The following is a 20,914-nucleotide window of genomic DNA, read 5'->3' on the forward strand; positions in this document are numbered from 1 at the left end:
GAATAAATAAATAAATAAAATATATTTTAATTTTAAATTACAAAATTTCCAACATGCTAAACATACCATACAAGTCTAGCAGATGGTAGTCTTCTAGTCTAGTTTCCAAAATACATAGTAATTAGAATTATATAATTTCTTGTGAAACTTAACCTGCTTACAAAACCAGGGTGCAGATGGAGAGGCAGGTGCAGAGGAGTGTCCCTCATTGTAATCTGCCCATGTTCTTATTTTAAGATTCTCAACTCCCATCCCTCTGTCACTAACAAATTCCTTAGCTGCAGGACCGGTACAAAACCCATTATCACGAAATTGGACAGAACTAACTTCCTCTGCATAGATAGACAAAGCAGAGAGAGAACACGAGTTGCAACATTTGTCTATCTTCAACAAATGCTATTTACAATTGTAGCTACCTTTGTGTCTGTTCTATAGTTAATCAACTTCAAGATTGAGTCCTATGTACTGGTAATCATTTGGATTTCTGTTTAGTTGTATCCTTTGGGGAATTATAGCATGTACTTGTGTAAATTTACTTGTTCGATCCATCCAAGTTATCCTTCTGTTTTTAAAATTGAATGGTTCAATAACAAAATTATAAACTATAACAGCAATTAAGATGAGCAAAATGTAACTGAATTGAGAGGAGCTCGGAGACCCAACAAATTGGTACTAGAGTCAGGGCTGACGATGCATACTGACCAAGACTCAAAAAGGGATAAATAGTACAACAACTCATGTTCAGAAATAGTCAACAATCAATTTACATATCTCTTGACAACAACTCACAATAGTTTTACGAATTTTGGCTTGGCAAGGTAAACTACACTGTGATAGACAATGGAAATTGTTCCTCATGCAGCACTTGGAGGTGTCTTGGGTATAAGCAAGGCAGCACCATGGTTTTCTTTTAGACTCAGGACCACGTACCCCATTCTTATCTGAGGACAATACCTGGAGTCTTGGAGATGATTTCCCTCCAGAATATAACAAGTTCAATATGCTTTAGTTGAGAACAGTTGACTGCATAGCTTACCAGTTTGTAGTCGCTCCTGACAGGCGACGGAGAAATCTCAGCGTCGCACCTCGAACCGGAGACGGGTAAATGGTCCAGCTAATCTGTCTGTTGACTAACCAAGGACCAGCCAACGTCCAACTTGGACTAACAGCGCACGTGAGCACGTGGTGTCGGTGCTCAAACACTGTTGGCGCCTCTTAATACACTCCACCTTGAAAAGCCCCGAACGACTCTGCTCTTCTCCACGAACTGTGGCTCTTCTCATCGACTCGGGTAAGCACTAAGCATAATCTCTCACTCTTTTCTACTTTTCTGTACTTCATCGATTGTCCTACTTCACGATCTAGGGCTGTGTTGAGTTAAGATGATCACTTTAGGGTTTCTTGATATGATTTTATGGGTTTATCAAGGCAAAGAGTTATGGGGTTTGGAATCAACGAAATCAACAATGCCATATTCATAGTATTGGGCAAGTGCTTCAATTGAAAGATGATTTTTAGTACTCAATTTTTGTTGCATAGGTAAATCATCCATAATTTCAAGTACCAAGAATGCTCGAGAAGGTATTTTGGTTGGGCTGCAACAGTTCCATAGAGGAACTTCTGCAGGTGAGTGAGTAGCATATCTTTTTGTTTATTTTCTAAATCTGGGGATCGGATTAGTTTTCTTTCCGGTGGGCATGATTAGCTGTTTCCTAATAGCATGAAATTTTATTGAAGTACAAGTAGAGTTGAATACGTATGCTTCATTAGAATTTGTCTGCTTTGGATTTGGTGAATATTTTGAGTATCATAGTGTTTCTGTATTGCATCCTTTAGTTTTACTGTAATTTATGGGCAGTAGTCATACCATGAATTGTTTTTACATTGAAGATAAATGGACATTTTAGTTTGGGTTAAATACTGCTTACTCCCTATACTTATAGAGTTTCATCGTTTCAGTCCCTGACCTTTGAATTTCACCTAAAAAGTCATTGAACTCCCAATTTCCTCCTAATTAGTCCTTGCGGTCAAAAACTCTGTTATCTTCCCCTAAAAAAGTCTATTATACCCTCAATTACTTCAAAAAAAAAAATTCTCTTCCTCTATTTTTTTATTTTCTTTATTATTTTTTTCTTTTTACCTCTTCTTCTTCCGGCTTTCTCGCATCCTTTTATTCATCTCCTCATCAAGATGGTTCCAATCCACACACCTTCAAGAGGTGAAATGAAAAAAAGAAATAAAAGAGAGAGAAAAATAAATAAAAGTGAGGGCATAAAAGACATTTTTGGAAAATTTAACAGAAAATTTTGACGACAGGGACCAATTGGGAGAAAATTGAGAGTTCAGGGACTTTTTAGGTGAAATTCGAAGGTCAGGGACTGAAACGATGAAACCCTACAAGTATATGGAGTAAACAGTATTTAATCCTAATAATTAATGGGATTGGATGGGATAAGACAGGTTTATCTAATATAACCAGACATATCCCGTGTTTGGCATCATCCAGGACTCTATTAACTGAGACTCTGGAGTCCCAAAAACAGACTCAACCCCTTCTTTCAGAGTGACACCAAAAAGCATCGGACTGTGGAAGCCCATTTTTCACTTCAGCCTCGCCTCGTCATTTTCACCTCCTTACCTGCAATTCAGCTCCGTCTGGATCGTTTGGGTTTTCAATTTCTTCTCTTCTTCTCATCGATTCCTTATTTCTCTGTAGAAGGGTTTCTGGTTCTTTGATTGTGCAGTTTCTCTCTCTCTCTCTCTCTCTCTCTCTCTCTCTCTCTCTCTCTCTCTCTCTCTCTCTCTCTCTCTCTCCCGATTTCATGGAGGTACCAAATGCTTTGTGGGCTTGAATAGTCGGGCTGACACCAAACATGAGTCAAGTACTAATCTAGCTCAAGCCAAGTTACAGTAGTCCAGGACTCCTGTAGAAATTAAAGCCCAGTTTTGCTCATAAGTTTCAACTCTTTGAGCTCTGTTCAGTTATCTGGGCACATTCCAGACAAACTATATGGCTTCTATGAACAACCGATGACAGGACCCGCCCCGAATTTCGCCCTGAAATCCGAGGTGGCCCTGCGGGGCCCACCTTAGAGATAACTCTACCGGGAACTGGTCGAGTCACCACTAAAGTGGACTACCCAAAACAGTAACCCACGATAGGTCAGAGCCAAACAAAGAAGTGCGGAAGCAATTCATCAACTATGCCTCGAACCATGTACGCCCGACCTCAACTAATAGCGCCTGCAAACTGGGCATTTGAAACCGAAGGGCCCAGGGAAAAGTACACGAAAAACGTTAGAGTGAGTGGACAAAAATAAACAATTTAAAAGAAAAAGGATTTCATACTTTCCCACACTTATTCCTTTTAAAAACACGATGCATGCAACATTTAAGAAAAACACATTTAGCTTTAAATCCAAGGATTTCAAAACGATAAACCGACTAGCCTCGCTAGTCAAAACATTCGAAAATCATGTATCGTAAACCGAAATCTCGTTTCTCAAGAAAATAAGACCAGCCCCGCTGGTTACGATAACATCGAAATCCACAATTCTCGTGAAAACATACCAGCCCCGCTGGTTACGAAAATAACGGACTAGCCCCGCTAGTCAAGTCACGAAAAAGTATGGGGAAGAAGTTATCACCATACAAGAAGGGAGCCTCCCAGGCTCGGGTCGGAGTGTCCCACACTCTGGAGCATCCCATGCTCTGCTCTTACTCACCCACAAACACATAGTAAGCAGGGAGGAGTACTAATAGGCTAGCTAGCAATAAATATAACGACCCAGGTATGGTGGGTTAAAATCCATCTGAAAACTCGAAAATCAATAAGGCTTCCCCATCATCTCACGAGAAAATACATATGCCAATGACGTGACCCCGCACGCCAAAAATATTCTCGAAATCATAAACCAAATCTGAAATCATCAACAAGACATTCCAAATGCCAAATTCCATCGAAATCCCATTTCGAAAAATATTCAAAATTCTCAATATCGACGAAAAGAAATGTATTATAAATTTCCGGAAATCACCTCGGAAAATAATTCGTCGAAAATCACTTAAATCACAAGTTCAAATCCGAGCGGATAAAACTCACGTTCCAAAAATCATGATGGAAAATCCAAGCAATATTCCAAAACCGAAATCATATCCGAAACTAAAATAATATGATAATTAATAAAACATTAATTCGAAAAATAAATGCATGCATCAATATTCAAAAACAAACGTCCACTCACAGTACTATTGGCGACCACACAAACGAGTTCTTTCATCTAGCCATAGCTCGCAACAACGTCCTGTTCACAAGTACATTTCCATAAACGACAATTCGAATAAATAATTACGAACCTAAACGAAACCCGAAAATCCCTATCTTCACTACTTCTCAAATTCAACCCAAATCTCTTCCACAACACCAATTCCTCAATCAACATATTCCACAACGAAAACGAGGAAAATCCGACTGCCGGATTTCCAACAATTCCATCACAAAACACCGAACTTCGAAAAATCACAAACAATTCCAAACTCCTCCAAAATTCACCAAACTTCATATACAAGCTCTACAACATATATACAATTTAATGGACTAAAAACTGGAATTAAATCACTGCTCAACACACCTCCACGCGCCACCAACAGTGGCGGCGCGTGGGCCCCACGCGCCGGCGGCCACCACCTCCGATGGCCACCAAATTTGGACAGTAGCATCTACTCAACACACCCAACCAATCATTCAACTACAACAAGTTCCAATTTTACCTGAAAGAGCTCCAATTCGGCCGATGAACACAAGCCCAGAAATTCCTCAAGAACCCTAAAATTTCAATTCATCAATTCGACATCTACACAACAAATCGTGACACAAGGCCATAGGGGAAATGATCAGTGATGAAAACCGAACCTTCGATGCCAATTTCGTGGCCGGAAACGGCCGGAATCGCCGGAAATCGACGAAACTCTCCAACTGCTACAGTGGACTTCACGGCTCAATTCCGAGCTCCACCGGTCGAGCCACCGCAAAACACCACCCCAGGCGTGACAAGGAGGAGGAGGCGAACCTGCCGGTGCCCGGATTCCGTCGTGGGTCGGCCGGAGAAGGAAGAAACCGGAGGAAGAAGAAATCGGGCCGAAGAGGAGAAAGGGTCGGGGGAGAAGAGAGAGAAAAGCCGGTAAGTTTCCAAAATGGAAACTTACCACAGTAAATTGGCTATTTATAGAAACTTACCATGAACAGTAACCATGAACAGTAACTTACTATTTCGCTTATAACTTTCGCATACGAGCTCCGATTTTTACGTACCACATATCCACGCGCTCGGTTTAACGTCCCCTACAACTTCCATGAAGAACATTTTCTCAAATTTTGACCCGAACAAAAAGTCGACTTTTAGGGCCACTAAAAGTACTAAACCGAAAGTAAAAGTGAAAGTAAAGGTCGTTTACCGTCCAAATGACTAGTAAACGGGTGAATTTGGGTTCGGGACGTTACAACCGAGGAGCCTCCTCTTCTTCTGCCACTTTCGATTTCGTCCCTTATTCATGGTCATATGATGTCTTCCTGAGTTTTCGTGGTGAGGATACACGCTATGGTTTTACAGGCCACTTGCACAGTGCTCTGCTTCGAAAGGGAATCAACACCTTCATAGACGATGATCTTACAAGAGGAGTCGAAATAGCACAGTCGCTTCTCGAAGTAATCGAAGAGTCAAGGATCTCGATCATTGTATTCTCTGAAAACTATGCATCATCGAAGTGGTGCTTGGATGAGCTGGTTCACATTCATCACTGCAATGAATCAAAGCAACAAATGGTGAGGCCAGTTTTCTACAAGGTGGTTCCTGCTGATGTAAGATACCAGAAAGGCAGTTATGGTGAAGCATTGGCGAAGCATGAAAGGAGATTCCCAGATAACTTGGAAAAGGTGGGAAGATGGAGGAGAGCACTTACAAGATCAGCAAATTTGTCTGGCTGGCATTACAAGGAGCAAGAGTGAGTATATTTCTCATTTATGTAGTACTGGTTATTTCCATTTTGTTATACTGGTTATCTAGTTCATAGATCGAAAATCCCAAAAAACCCAAATCATACATCAACAGATTTGATTAAACCAAAATCCAACTAATTACATAAATTTCAGGAAGAGAGAAGGCACAATGTATAAAAGAGTGCAAGTGGAAATTGTAGGCAGAAATTAGTGGATACTGTCATTTAGATCCTGTACCTTATTCTTTGATACATTTAAAGGGATTGAAACGAAACAGAAAGTAGTAACAAAACTGAAATTCAAGCAGAAACCAACTAAACAAACAACCAACTTAAAGTATCTTTAGAAAACATTTAGCTTTCCTCCCACAGGTTCTTGAGTATATTATTGTAGAGAGATTAGAGAGATGACATAAGGTAGTTTCTGTTTATACATATATTTTATTTGTGTCTTTGTTCTTATATACTTGCATTCTCGAGTCATATATTCTTCATTTTCTGTTTAACTCGTAAATATGAATCCACATTTATCGACAACATAGTTGAGGAGATCTCACTCCAACTACTCAATCAGACATATTTGGATGTGGCTGAGTATCCGTACATACATGTACATTTGCAAGCATAATTAGCTATAATGGGCCACGCTCATTGTACCGCCAAAGGTACTAATTCCAACCAAAGGAATGACATACAGGTACACCGCCAGGCGGGCTACAACCTCAGCGTCGGATCACCGCCGACGCGCAGCCACGCGCCGTACCAAAAGGCCATCAGTAGCTCCCAGAGCTGGGAACTGAAACACTTCAGTCCCACATCGAAAACAAAGAGAAGAACCTCCTATTCCTCACCTATAAAAGGTTCTCTCATCTCTCATCATTAATTACGCATTCAATACTTACCTACTGTTACTTTGTCAACATAAATACATTGACTAACTTAGGCATCGGAGAGTTGAAGACCGCCCAGCGCGGTCTCCCTCTGACGCCCTTTGTATTTTACTTGACAGGTAGCGGAAGCTTTGAGAACATCACAATATCGATCCGCCCACCGGATCAGCGTTAACAAAGGTTCAGCTACCGCCAAACTTTTAGACATTAACATTGGCGCCATCTGTGGGAACCCTTGAACAAAATGTCATCCCACCACAATCAGCATGACTAACGGTAGTGGGGGAAACGCTGAAGAGCGAGCAGACCATTCCGCCATCCCCCAACCCTCCGACCCAGCTGTAAGCGTTAACCGCGCACTATTCACAACCCCGGCTAACCCCGGCGTTGAGGCAAATCCAAGCAGCAGCTGCCCGCCGGGCCAAGATCTCACCACTATGTACGAGCTAGCACTGGCGGATCTTCATAAGGCAAACAGAGAACGTGAGGAGGAGCGCAAGGAGAAGGCTGAGGCCCAAAGACAGTTGGCTACGCTAATGTCGCGTTTTGATGAACTGAAGAGGACGCTGGAATCTACCGCCAATCCAGCTCAAAGCGAACAGTCACGTAGCACCAGGCGTAGTCGACCCGACACTGACACATTGGTACCAGGGCCAGGCATACAGATGCAGGTACCGCTGGACCCACTTGAGTTATTGGGGATGAGACCACCGCCCATCCCCCAACTAATGTTAGAGTAGGAGGCGGAATCACTGCCGCACACCAACCGCTCGGAAGCTAGGGTGAGGACTGAAGGCAATCCGCCTGCGCCGAGGCGCAGGCAGGTCCAGCGGAATATTCAGGCCGATTTCGCCGGCGGTGCAACCGCCCAGATATTGGAAAGGATGCAACAACTGGAGCAGAGGCTGATCCGGGCGGAGTCGGGCGCCCCAGCGCCAACTCAGAACCCGTTTTTCGCTTCCAGACCTGGGCCCTTCACCGCTGCGATTCTGCAAGCTATCAGACCAGTGTATGCAAAAACCCCAAAGATGTCGCATTACGGCGGAATGTCTGATCCCTTCGTCCACATGGACACCTTCAAGAAAGTCACCAACAACAAGGGATTTGACGACGCCACCCTGTGCCACTTGTTCAGCGAAACATTGGACGGTGAGGCAATGAGCTGGTTTTTCGAGTGTCCGCCAAGGTCCATTGACTCATTCCATGCACTATCACACGCCTTCCTCTCTCGGTTCATCCTATTGTCTGCCGGACATCACAACACAAGTCAGTTGTTCAGCGTCAAGCAAGGGGCGGATGAATCACTGAAGGCCTTCGTCACGAGGTGGCGGGCGGCAGCGTCTCAGTGCCGAGACCTAGACAAAACAATGGCATTGGCGGCCTTCAAGCAGGGACTCCTCAGAGGACCATTCCTCTATCACCTCAACTACAATCATCCTAATGCGGCATATGACCACGTCATGAGTGAGGCGGTCATCCATGCCCAGGCGGAATTCCTCACATATGGAGAAACCCCACCTCCACCAGCAACTCTAACAAAGTCAACACAGCCATCCCCCAGTCATCAGGAAACCGCTAACACGACCCCTTCAGCACCTCCAACTGACAAGAAGAGGGAGTGGCAGCAGGGCCACTACCAGAACAAGCGGCAGAGGGACCAGCATTACAACAAGGGCAACCGCCCAACCCATGGGGACAACCGCAACAAGCAGGCGGAGTCCTCGCAGCGGTATGCAGTGTTCACAGTCCTCACGGCCTCGTATGAGGACATCTACAATCAGTGCAAGGATCAGATCCCACCGCCACCCCCTCCAAAGTACCCAAAAACGGGTAAACCCAGGAACACCGGCAAGTGGTGCAAATACCACGAGGACAGCGGCCACAATACCAACAGCTGCAATGCTCTCAAAACGGCCATTGAGACCTTGTACCGTGACGGCAAATTGGAGCAGTTCAAGGTGCGCCAACCGCCACCTGTGATCGCCAATATTGAGACTTTCGGCCGTATCAACACCATCGACGGCGGTGCCCCAATCACTAGCATGTCCCACAGGGCAAGGAAGCGCTATGCACGCGCTAATCACCCAAAGGAAGTCTGCAACATCCGCTACGAAAGATCCGCCAAACTCCCAAGATCAGGTTGGGAACCTATTACCTTCTCAGAGGAGGAGGAGCGCGGAGTGCATTTACCCCATGACGACCCGTTCTTGGTCGACGCCATTCTTGGCAGATTTTCAGTGGGGAGAATCTTGGTGGATAGCGGGTCCGCTGTCAACGTCATCTTCAGCGGTTGCTACGACCATCTCAAGCGGAACAAGAAACTACTTCAGGATCACGAGCCACTGCTCAGCTTCTCCTGTGACGTCACACAACCGCTGGGGTCGGATTACATGCGACTGGTTATTGGCACTAGTCCATCCATGGCGGAGGTACATACGGAATTCATTATTGTCGATTGTATCAGTTCGTACAACGCCATCATTGGACGACCAGCGCTTAACAAGCTCAAGTGCATCGTTGCCGGATACATGCTTCTCATGAAATTCCCCACACTCAACGGCACGGGCTGTGTGAGAGGAAGTCAACAGTTGGCTCGAGAGTGCTATTCAACGACTATAGCGCGCTCAGCACGCCGCCATGAGATCCTGACAGTGGGCAACCAGGCACCGCCCCCAAATATTTTCGAGGACCCTAGAGATGAGGAGAAAAAATATGTAAAGAAAGAGCCGGTCAACCCGGACACGTCGTTAAAAGTTGTCTGCATCTCCGACGAGCACCCTGAGCGGACAGTCCGCATAGGCGCCCAACTAGACCCAGAGGTGACGGCAGAGCTCACTCAATTCCTGCGTGATAACGCCGCCGTCTTCGCATGGTCCTACGCGGACATGCCAGGTATCTCTCCTGAAATTATCACTCATAAACTAACCATCAAACCCTCCTTTTATCCCATCAAGCAGAAGCAGAGGGCCTTTGATGAGGAAAAGTACCAGGCAATAGGAGAAGAGGTTGCCAAGCTCCAGGGCATTGGATTCATCCGCCAGGTCATCTATCCCCAGTGGATCTCCAATTTGGTAATGGTCAAGAAGCCCAGCGGCAAGTGGCGGATGTGTGTCGACTTCAAAAATCTCAACAAGGCATGCCCAAAGGATAGTTTCCCGCTACCTCGTATCGATCAGCTAGTCGATGCAACCGCCGGACATGAGCTCCTCTGCATGATGGATGCTTTCTCCGGATATAATCAGATCAAGATGCACCCCGGCGACCAGGAGTGCACCACCTTCACCACCGACAAAGGCCTCTACTGCTACAATGTCATGCCTTTCGGTTTGAAGAACGCCGGTGCAACTTATCAGCGGTTGATGAACGCCATGTTCGCTGAGCATCTGGGAAAAATCATCGAGGTCTACGTGGACGACATGCTAGTTAAGAGCATAAAGGCCAACGGACATGTGGCAAACCTCAAGATCATAGTAACCATTCTCCTGGCCTATGGTATGCGCCTTAACCCAGAAAAATGTTTCTTTGGGGTCACCGCTAGCAAATTTCTGGGTTACATCGTCAGCGAGCGAGGCATCGAGGCTAACTCGGACAAGGTATAGGCCATCCTTAACCTGGCGGACCCCGAGTATAAGGTGGACGTCCACTGCCTCCAGGGCAAGTTAACCGCCCTTTCTCGATTCATCTCTAGACTCACTGATAGGTGTGCCCCATTCTTCAAACTCCTCAAAACGACTCACAAGAAAGTCATCGACTGGAATCCAGAATGTCAGGCGGCGTTTCAGGGCCTGAAGGAATACCTAGCGGCAGTCCCTCTCCTTTTTGTCCCTGTGCAAGGAGAGACATTGTTCATATACCTAGCGGTCTCGGTATCGGTAGTAAGTTGCGCCATTGTCCGGCGGGAGGGCCAAGACGAGCTCCCGGTGTTCTACGCCGGCAGAGGCATGAACGGAGCAGAAACAAGGTATCCTCCCTTGGAACAACTAGCCCTCGCACTCATCGTTGCCGCCAGGCGCCTCCGCCAATACTTCCAGGCTCACACAATCCATGTGTTAACCAATCAACCGCTGAGGCAAGTGATGCGGAACCCTGAATACTAGGAGCGCCTCAGCAAATGGGCCATTGAGCTCAGCGAGTTCGACATAGACTACAAGCCAAGAACTGCCATGAAAGGCCAGGCAGTGGCGGACTTCATTGCTGAACTCACCGAGCGCCAGCCAGAGCCTGGTACCGAGACAGAGCCCGGAACAGAAATGGTCACCGCTGAGGAAGCAGCTCCCCCACACTCAGATTGGAACCTGCATGTGGACGGCTCCGCTAGCGCCAAGGCCAGCGGCGCCGGAGTCATCTTGACAGGACCCGGGGGACCGAACGCAGAGTACGCGTTGAAATTCAACTTCAAAGCTTCAAACAACATGGCGGAGTACGAAACACTCATTGCCGGCCTACTCCTTGCCATCGACTCGGGTGCTGACAACGTCAACATATTCAGCGACTCTCAATTAGTCGTTAACCAGGTCAACGACAGCTTCCAAGCCAAGGACCAGCAATTAGCGGCATATTTGGGGTACGTCAAAACGCTGCTTAAAAAGTTCAAATTTCACACCATCACACAAATCCCCAGGGAAAAGAACGCCAAAGCTGATTCATTGGCGAGACTGGCAACCGCCCAACCACATCAAAGTCCAGCGGACACAAGGGTGGAAAGCCTTGACAGACCGAGTATCACAAAAACCCTGGCGGAGATCTTCAGCATTGAGGCCAGTCCCAGCTGGATGGACGAGATCATTGCATTCAAGCGCAGCGGCATACTACCGGAGGATAAGATCCAGGCGAAACAGCTCAAACGGAGAGCAACCCGCTATAACATCTAGAATGGCAAGCTTTACCGCCAGGGATTCACCCATCCCAACCTCCGCTGTCTAACCCCGGAAGAGGGAAAAGTTGTCCTAGAAGAAATCCATGGCGGAGAATGTGGAAACCACTCGGGCGCCAGATCCTTGGCCAACCGCACAATGCGGCAGGGCTACTTCTGGCCAACACTTGGTGATGACGCCCGGCGGATTTCGAGGTCTTGCCACAAATGCCAACAGTTTGCAGATCTCCTACATGCACCGGCAGAACCGCTGTCAGTCATCATCGGCCCATGGATTCACTCCACGTGGGGCCTCGATTTGATGGGAAAGTTCCAAACCGCCAAGGGCCAGTTCAAATACATCATTGTTGCCATCGACTACAATAGCAAATGGATAGAGGCGGAGCCACTGACGGCAATAACTACCACCAAGGTAATCCACTTCCTCTGGAAGAACATCTAATGCCACTATGGTGTCCCACATACAATCATTACAGACAACGGCACGCAGTTCAACAACAAGGAACTCATCTCCTTTACCGCCAACTTGGGCACCAAGTTGAGTTTTGCATCTGTCGCCCATCCCCAAACCAACGGCCAGGTCGAAGCAGCAAACAAGATAATCAAGAAGTTGCTAAAAAAGAAACTCGACGACGCCAAGGGTTTATGGGTGAAGAAGCTTCCAGAAGTTCTATGGGCCATCAGGACAACTCCAACTTCCGCCACCGGCGAAACACCCTTTTGTATGATGTTCGGAACAGAGGCTGTCCTACCTATCGAGGTCACTCAACCTACCGCTAGGGTTGAAGGCTACTGCCCAGAGACCAACAGTGACGACATCAACCTGGACAGGGACCTCCTAGAAGAAAAAAGACACACGGCCCACTTGCACAACTTGCAAAACAAGCAGCGGGTATTGCGTTTCTACAACGCCAGAGTCAAGGCCCGGAACCTCCAATTGGGGGACTGGGTAATGAAGGAAGTCATTCCACCGCCAACAAAACTCCGCCCAACTTGGGAAGGTCCATACAAAATTGTGGAAATCGTTAGCCCAGGCACCTTCTACTTAATGGGCAAGGATGGCGTCACAACGACCCACCCTTGGAATACCGAACACCTTCGGTATTACTACAAATAGTCATGCCGCTACCCAGGGGCATCTTGACTTAGCTAGATTTTTGTTCAATATTTAGCTAAGGGAAGCTACTCAACGGGTACTACCCCACTTTTGTACACGCTGCTCAATCAGCTATCAATGAAACGAGGAATTATTCAAACCATTGTTCCCAAGTCTAGCACCGAGGGCAACTGGCAACGCCAGCAATCGTCAGCGGACCACGTCCGCTACGTGGTGCACTTGGACCAATCTTAATTCCTTTAATGTTTCATTGATTGACAAAAGAAAATTCTAAGTCAAAGCACCAGCGGTACACACACACCATAGCAAACGCAAATTCAAAAACTTCATTCCATTTCGAAATACTTGTTACAAGTTGTTATGCCTCAGCGGCTACAAAAGAAAAAGAGAATATAGTAAAGATTCCAGCATCAGGGGTTGCCCTCAGTGTCTTCTGCTTCAGCATCCGGCGGTGGGATTGCGCGGCTCGTTTGATCTGACCCTCAGGCTGTGGGACTTCGGGTCTTTATGGTGCCGTCCGCCCGGGTGTGCGCCGCCAGGAAACCAGCACGGGACACCTCCGATTGGGTAGGAGGAGTCCGCTGGGAGTCACCCGCCGGTCGAGAGCCACTCTCTCCGCTCCCCGAGCGAGCACCTTCAACTTGGGCAGGGACCATACTCTTCACCGGCGGGACATTCTTCGCTGGCGGGGTTTTCTGAGCCAACGGCACCTCAGGCTGGGACGCCTTCACCCAGTCAATAGCGCCCTTCTTTTTCAGCATCTCTACGTTGGCTAGGGCCCCAGCCTTTGCCGCCTCATTCATTGCATTCTTGTAATCCGCCGACTGTTTAAATGCTTCAACAGCTGCGGTTGCAGCGCGGTCCCCTTCAGCTCTCAGGCGGACAAGCTCACCCTCCAGCTTTTTCACATTGGTCAGTCTGGCGGCGGACTCCCGCTGCAGAATGTCAATCTTCTTATCCTTGGCGGTCACCCGCTCCTGCAGCAGGGACAAGTCTCGCTCCAGCTGGGCGACCCGAGCATTCTGCTCCAAATCCCGCTTGATGGCCACCGCCAGCTTACCACGAGCATCTGCAGCATCAGTGTCCGCCTTTGCCAGGCGTTGTTCCACCTCCACCAGCCTCTCCCTCGCCTCCGCCAACTCTCTCTCACGACCCTGGATCTCCTCTCTGAGTTCCCGCTCAACCAGGGGCTGCTTCGACGCCGCCAGGAACATTTCGTTCAAGCCGACCGACAAGTGACCGAACGCCGAGCTGAAGGGCGACTGGTCAATAGCCGTTGGGTGCGAAATCCCCGCTAGGCCGCCAAACCCTAGCCGCTCGTAGAGATGGTAAAGGAATTCCCGCTCACTGTCGGTCATGAACTCTGCGTAAGCGGCGAACGAATCCAGGTCGCTCACGGGAGCCTCTCTCTCCTCGACCGCGGGAGCCTTGGGCGGACCTTGTCGCGCCTTCTTCTGTTGGCGGGCCCCGATGGTCCCCACATCATCCTCCTCTTCCTCATCGGCGGAGTCGTGTTGGCGACGCCTTCGCTGAAGCACCCGTGTACCTCCAGCAGTACCAGGCCTCGACTCCATTGCCTGCTGCTCTATCCCAGCGGCGGTGCCGGTTCCCACTCACTGCCTCTGAGGCCCACGACGGTTGGCTGGCTCCCTCTGTTTCTGTGGAGCGGCGGCAGTAGACCCCTTTTTCCCGCCGGCCACGTTGCCCCCAGCTTGGGCGACGGGAAGGCCGTCATCACCAAGGTGGGAGTGATGCGGCATAGGTAGCGTCACCGGAACCTCGGACTGGCTCAACTCCAGTGTTTCCGGATTCACCACCGTCTGCTGAGCCGCCAGCCCAGATGCATACATCGTCTCCAAGAAGTTATCAATCTCCGCACGATCCATAGCTTTGGCAAAGGAGTCGCGGGTTCGCGTGTTACCCGGTGGCGTTTCTAAAAAAAAAAAAAAACAACAGGTTAGCCTGGGACCTGGGACAGTGATGGAGGAGTGTGACAGAATTCTTACCAACGGCACGTGTCAGGCGTTGGTTAACCAGCAACTCCCAACCGGTAAGAAGGCGAAAGTCTAGCAGGTTGTGATTCCGCCAACAGCCTCTGATACGAGCCACGCGACACTCTTCTTCACGCGTCAAGTTGTAGCGCAAGTTCGCTGCACAAACAAATTGTAATCGTTAGAAGAGTACCAAAGATATGGCCAAAGGGAAACCGCCAGTTATGTTCGGCGGGGACCGGCGAACAACCTCGAATAGGCTGAAACTCCGACTTAATCCTAAACGTCGGCTCCCCCTCGTTGGACCCGACTTGATATTCCCACCCTGCCGTGGCCACACAGAAGGTCCCCCGCCAGTAGGACATGGAGTCCCTCAGATTCTCGATCAGCTTCGGCGCTCCCAGACGCCGACTCAAATTCACCTACCCCCTGCAGCCTTGGCGCTTCACATACACCAGCTCATAGAAGTGCAGCACTTCCGCCACGGTTGGTCCCTCACAACCAGACAGCCGCCATAGTGAGTTCAGCGCTAGCATTAACCGCCACATGTTGGGGCAAATTTGCCCAAATGCAAGGCCGAACTCGCACACCAAAATTTGAAGGTTTGGCACCAGTGGGAGTGTCACTCCTTGGCGGAATATCGCCTCGTGCACGGCGGCAAACCCCTCTGGCAGCATCGATGCCTTCTCGTCCACCGTCGACGGACGCAGCTTTACCACGCCCGGCAACCGGTACATCCCTTTCAACCGATTGACGGCGACGGCGTTCATCTGCCCACCTGCCTCGTCAACAAAGGTACCGTCGGAAAGAACCCACGCTGACTCGGCATTCTCTCCCGCCGCATCTCCCCCGTCAGCGGAACCACTGGCGGCAATGTTACTAGCTAGCCGCTCGTCACGCCTATTTTTGGCAGCGGCCGCTTCCCCTGCCCTAGAACTCTCAGGACGCGAGACACGACCCATGGCTACTTCCCAAGGTATTGTTTGTAGCGGCTCAACCTCTAACGGTTCTGGCAGTGAGGTTCCTGCATGGGCAGACGGACGCAACAAGTCAATAAGTATTCTATCCACCACGCCGAGCGACACGTCAGACCCAGAATCCTCACTGCTCGAAATCTCTATGAAGTTAGCCATCCCAAACCCTAAAACCCAGATCAGTTAGCCCAAACAAGATCTAGCCTACGCCTACATCAGTTATAACCAAGAACAACAACAACAATTACCCAGAAAAAGCCAAAACAAGAACAACCACACTCAACCCAGATTCAACCATCTAGCAAATCCCCAAGCACAATAACCCACACCCAAATCTCACTTTACACCCTCAAAGCACCAGACGAGAACAAAGAACGCTCCAAACACAGAATCAACAAAACCCAGAGATCACCAGAACCAATGAAACAGGAGCAAGAATCCAAATACCAACCTTGGTGAAGAAAACTCCGGTGTGATAGTGAGCAGTAGTCTTCAGGAGGGAAAGTCTTCGTCTCTCCGGGGGCGATACCTCCAAACTCCGGCAGCCTCTTTCTTCGGTATCGGACGAACAGAGCTTGAAGACGACGACTCAGGTTTGAAGATTTCGCAGAAGTGTCAAATCTCGCTGCGTTCCCCCCCTTTTATGTCAACATCAATGCGTTCTAAGCCGTCCGCTCAAAAACGACATCACACACCAGCCGTACACGTGTCGCAGGTCTCCACTTACTCTCCGGATTAACCGAGGCGTCGCCTCGGTTACGAAATCCATAATTACTAGCATTAATGGCGAGAAGACGGCCAAGCTTAGGAGACAAGCCTCCGCACGCTAACCCTCTACGGGTCGGACACGTGTCAACCACCACCAGACGAAGCGTCTGGTGGAAGTAACCACTAGGGATGAATTCACCAACCGTCCGAAGTCTCCGCTGAGCGAAATTCCGCCAGCGGAATTTCTCGCTTGTCATCTCCCAAGTGACGAAGTCTCCGCTGAGCGAAACCCCGCCAGCGGAATTTCTCGCTTGTCATCTTCCAAGTGACGAAGTCTCCGCTGAGCGAAATTCCGCCAGCGGAACTTCTCCCTTGTCATCCCCCAAGTGACGAAGTCTCCGCTGAGCGAAACCCCGCCAGCGGAATTTCTCGCTTGTCATCTCCCAAGTGATGAAGTCTCCGCTGAGCGAAACCCCGCCAGCGGAACTTCTCGCTTGTCATCTCCCAAGTGACGAAGTCTCCGCTGAGCGAAACCCCGCCAGCGGAATTTCTCGCGTGTCATCTTCCAAGTGACGAAGTCTCCGCTGAGCGAATTTCCGCCAGCGGAACTTCTCCCTTGCCATCCTGCAAGCGGGGCGTCTTCCGCTACACACCTCTAGCGGAACCCCCTTTTCATCTTGCACGCTGCGTGCTTTGTTCAGCGCAATATCGCTCAATAAAGTACCGCCAGGCACCTCTACTGGACGCTGCCTCCTGCTGCAGTCAGCGGCGGATCCCGAGGCCACTCCTCACTCTGACAACGACCGCCACGCGGCGTTACGGTCAGACGGTCCCTACGGGACACGGGGACTTGTCAACAGTCTACGACGGCCCTGATCAGGCACGTTGACCCCCGTCACTCGGGTACTAAGATTGGGTTCGCTACCCAACACCCTCTGCTCCGTGCAGCTCCCCCTCAACAAACAATTCGCCGACCATCCGGAGGTCTATCTTAGCCGGGGAGTGGGGGACTCCCTGGGGGGCCTAGCAGGGGCCCACCCGAAAGGGTATAAAGCGTTTGCTCACTAAATCCATGGTTGACAACGCACTGACGCTAATTATGCTCTTGCAAGTCTAGCGGAAGAAAACGCTTCAAACCGCCGAACAACTCCCCAACCAAGATTGCCTTCCTTGACTGGGGACTTGGGGGACTTGTACATACATGTACATTTGCAAGCATAATTAGCTATAATGGGCCACGCTCATTGTACCGCCAAAGGTACTAATTCCAACCAAAGGAATGACATACAGGTACACCGCCAGGCGGGCTACAACCTCAGCGTCGGATCACCCCCAGGTCACCGCCGACGCGCCGTACCAAAATGGCATCAGTAGCTCCCAGAGCTGGAAACTGAAACACTTCAGTCCCACATCGAAAACAAAGAGAAGAACCTCTTATTCCTCACCTATAAAAGGTTCTCTCCTCTCTCCTCTAATTACGCATTCAATACTTACCTACTGTTACTTTGTCAACATAAATACATTGACTAACTTAGGCATCGGAGAGTTGAAGACCGCCCAGCGCGGTCTCCCTCTGACGCCCTTTGTATTTTACTTGACAGATAGCGGAAGCTTTGAGAACATCACAATATCGATCCGCCCACCGGATCAGCGTTAACAAATGTTCAGCTACCGCCGAACTTTTAGACATTAACAGTATCCTATAGGAATAGATTCTCGTGTCCAGGATATTGATAAACTTTTAAGTGTTAGTGGAAATAGTCGTTGCATAATTAGGATATGGGGATCTCCTGGATAGGAAAGACGACAATTGCCAAAGCTGTTTATACCTCAATTGCACATAGATTTGACGGCAGATGTCTTTTGGAAAATGTTGGAGAAAAGTCCGAGTCACCTGAAGGCCTAGTTCAACTACTAGAGACTCTCCTTGTTAAGATTCTAGGGGGCCCAAACTGGAAGTTAACTAGTGTTGATAAAGGAATCAATGTTATAAAGCAAAGGTTGAGAAATAAAAGGGTCCTCATAGTTCTTGATGACGTGAATAAATTGGATTGGCTAAGCAAATTAGCAGGAGCTACAGGTTTGTTTGGTGAGGGAAGTAGAGTCATTTTAACTACAAGATATAATGGTTTGCTAACTCGTCATGGAATTAAGTTAGTATACGAAGTCAAGAAGTTAGATCACCAACAAGCACTTCAGCTTTTCAGTTGGCATGCCTTTGGGAAAAATGAACATGAACAATTAGGCCTTCGCTGAGTTGCTCACGCACTTTGATCGGGAGATCGCTCGACTGTAGGGGGAGTTGAATGCCGAGAGGGAGTGGGCACGCGAGCTTCAGGGTGTGTTAGATTCGCTGCCAAGTGGATTGTGAGGAGATGAGGCGGGCGATTGACGATGGGATCGCAAGAAGGATGGAATTGGAGCGATCGCTTGCAGTGGAGGAGTCTCAGCGGCGGGAGGCCAAGGATGCTGACCGGTAAGATACAGCGGGCTGAAGTTTGTTTGTTTGTTTTTCTTTTTTTTGTTGGCGATAGGCCTGCTAACGTGTATATACCTTGGATTTTGTTGGAACATTGGTCGGTTGGCTTGTTTCCGAAATTCTCTCTTTTTTGCGTTGGGAATATAAGAAATTTATTGGGAAGAGACGTTTCGTTGGGCGATAGTCCCGTATGCGTTGAATGTATTTACTCTTTGCTACTTTCGATATGTTCATTATTGCAGGCCTAGTTAGTTCATACGCGTATAAAACTTCAGTACACGTATAATTGAAAAAAAACTTCAGTACGGCGTATTGAAATTGTAGACTCGGTTTTTTTCGCATATTATACACGTATCCATTTTATACGGAGTAAAAATACTTGGAATTTGAAAAAAAATTAAAGTGCTAGTTAATTAAAACGCATATAAAATTTCAGTATGCGTATAATTGAAGAAAAACTTATGTATAGCGTATTGTAATTCAAACGCCTGATTATATTTTACTTGGGTGCCATATCCTTTTTTTCATGTTTTATCACATATCATAAATGATATAAAATAAAAGCAAGAGTTTAGAATAGATTATTAGTTATTTTCTTACAAAAATAGAGTTTTATATATCCGTATTTTTGAACCCGATTTTTCTACTATTTCACATTTTTTTGACCGAATATTTGACCGTATCATTAGACTAGATAAACCGAATAATACACGTACGTTTCTTTGCCGAATTATACGCGTCCTGTTTTTTACTAACTATGATTGCAGGTCATCAAAGCGGTGTGATCGTTAGTCATCTGGGGGTGGTTTATGGCGGTGACTTTTCCCTATAAATAGGCAAGGTGAGTGTGGGGTGGATCACATTCTCAACATGACATTCTCCTTGTTTTTCATTGTGCTTCTGCTCCTGAAATCCTTTCTCCCATTTGTCAGTTTTCTTTTCCATAATTCTGGGCTTTATAGCTTAATCTCAGGCAGGCTTGGCTCCGTCACCACTTAGGGGGTTGAGCGATCGGTGTTCCTGCGGAACTGAGTCTCCGTCCAAGTGAGAGACCCAAGGGCACCGATTGCTGGCGGTGCGGCGGGGCTACAACGCTGGAGATCGGCCAGTGATGGGGCAGAGAGTGACACCGGCCCCCAGTCTTTCCCACCAAAATTTGACTAGCCCGTCAATCCCGGTGGCAGTGATCTTCTTTCGGAGCTCCTCATATTCCAAAGAATCAGACTTGGTTGGAGGGGTGACGAGGATAGGGATGTGTATCTCATTCATGTGCTGGGATGTATATCGCATTTGTATGCTAGGATGTGTATCGTAGTTGTATGCTAGGATGTATATCGCAGTTATATGCTAGGGTGTATATCGCATTTGTATGGAGTAAAGATTGGTGTATCACTATTGGCCCAAAGCCTTTGTAATAAATTTCCTTTGTATATCATTCTTGATCGATGGATGTATCGCCTTTCATTACATTACTCGCTGTTGTTGGGGTTGTATTTTTAAACGTTGGGATTTACTTTTGGTTGTTGACGTGTATCGTTATGCATTCCTTGCTGTAGTAATACTGTATCGTTAGCATTTGATATTGGTCTGTGTTCCCTCTCCCCATCCCAAAAAGACATTAGTGTTTTGGAAGGTTTTGCTGATGTTGGGTATCTCTCTGACCCACACAAAGGTCATTCCCAAACTGGTTAAGTGTTCACCATGTGTAAGACTGCGATATTTTGGAGGTCTACAGAACAGACCCTAATCGCTATATCTTCAAACAATGCAGAGATTATTGCTCTTCATGATATGGTTCGTGAATGTATATGGATTGGATCCATAATTATGCATGTTCGAACAATTGTGGTTTGAAGTCTACCACAGATGAGCCTACAAGCATTTAGGA

General features: G+C 47.8%; 1 protein-coding gene and 1 long non-coding RNA gene across 3 annotated transcripts; both read left to right on the top strand.

The window, feature by feature from the left end:
• The first annotated feature begins 843 nt into the window (after positions 1–843).
• On the top strand, positions 844–20,391 carry LOC133735562 (uncharacterized). Of its 2 annotated transcripts, none has more exons than XR_009859127.1 (4): positions 844–1,291; positions 1,540–1,626; positions 19,794–19,867; positions 19,989–20,391. It is a non-coding gene; the product is annotated as an uncharacterized LOC133735562 (long non-coding RNA). The 2 variants fall into 2 exon arrangements; XR_009859126.1 differs by having other exon boundaries at positions 20,000–20,391.
• Positions 5,495–6,004, top strand: LOC133735625 (disease resistance protein RPV1-like; the record flags this gene model as incomplete). The annotated part of the gene is made up of 1 exon (XM_062163022.1): positions 5,495–6,004. A coding segment is annotated over one exon (510 nt), but the record flags the coding sequence as incomplete, so codon positions are not given.
• Positions 20,392–20,914: the final 523 nt, after the last annotated feature.

Source organism: Rosa rugosa, chromosome 3 (assembly GCF_958449725.1).
Source record: "Rosa rugosa chromosome 3, drRosRugo1.1, whole genome shotgun sequence".
Taxonomy (NCBI): domain Eukaryota; kingdom Viridiplantae; phylum Streptophyta; class Magnoliopsida; order Rosales; family Rosaceae; genus Rosa; species Rosa rugosa.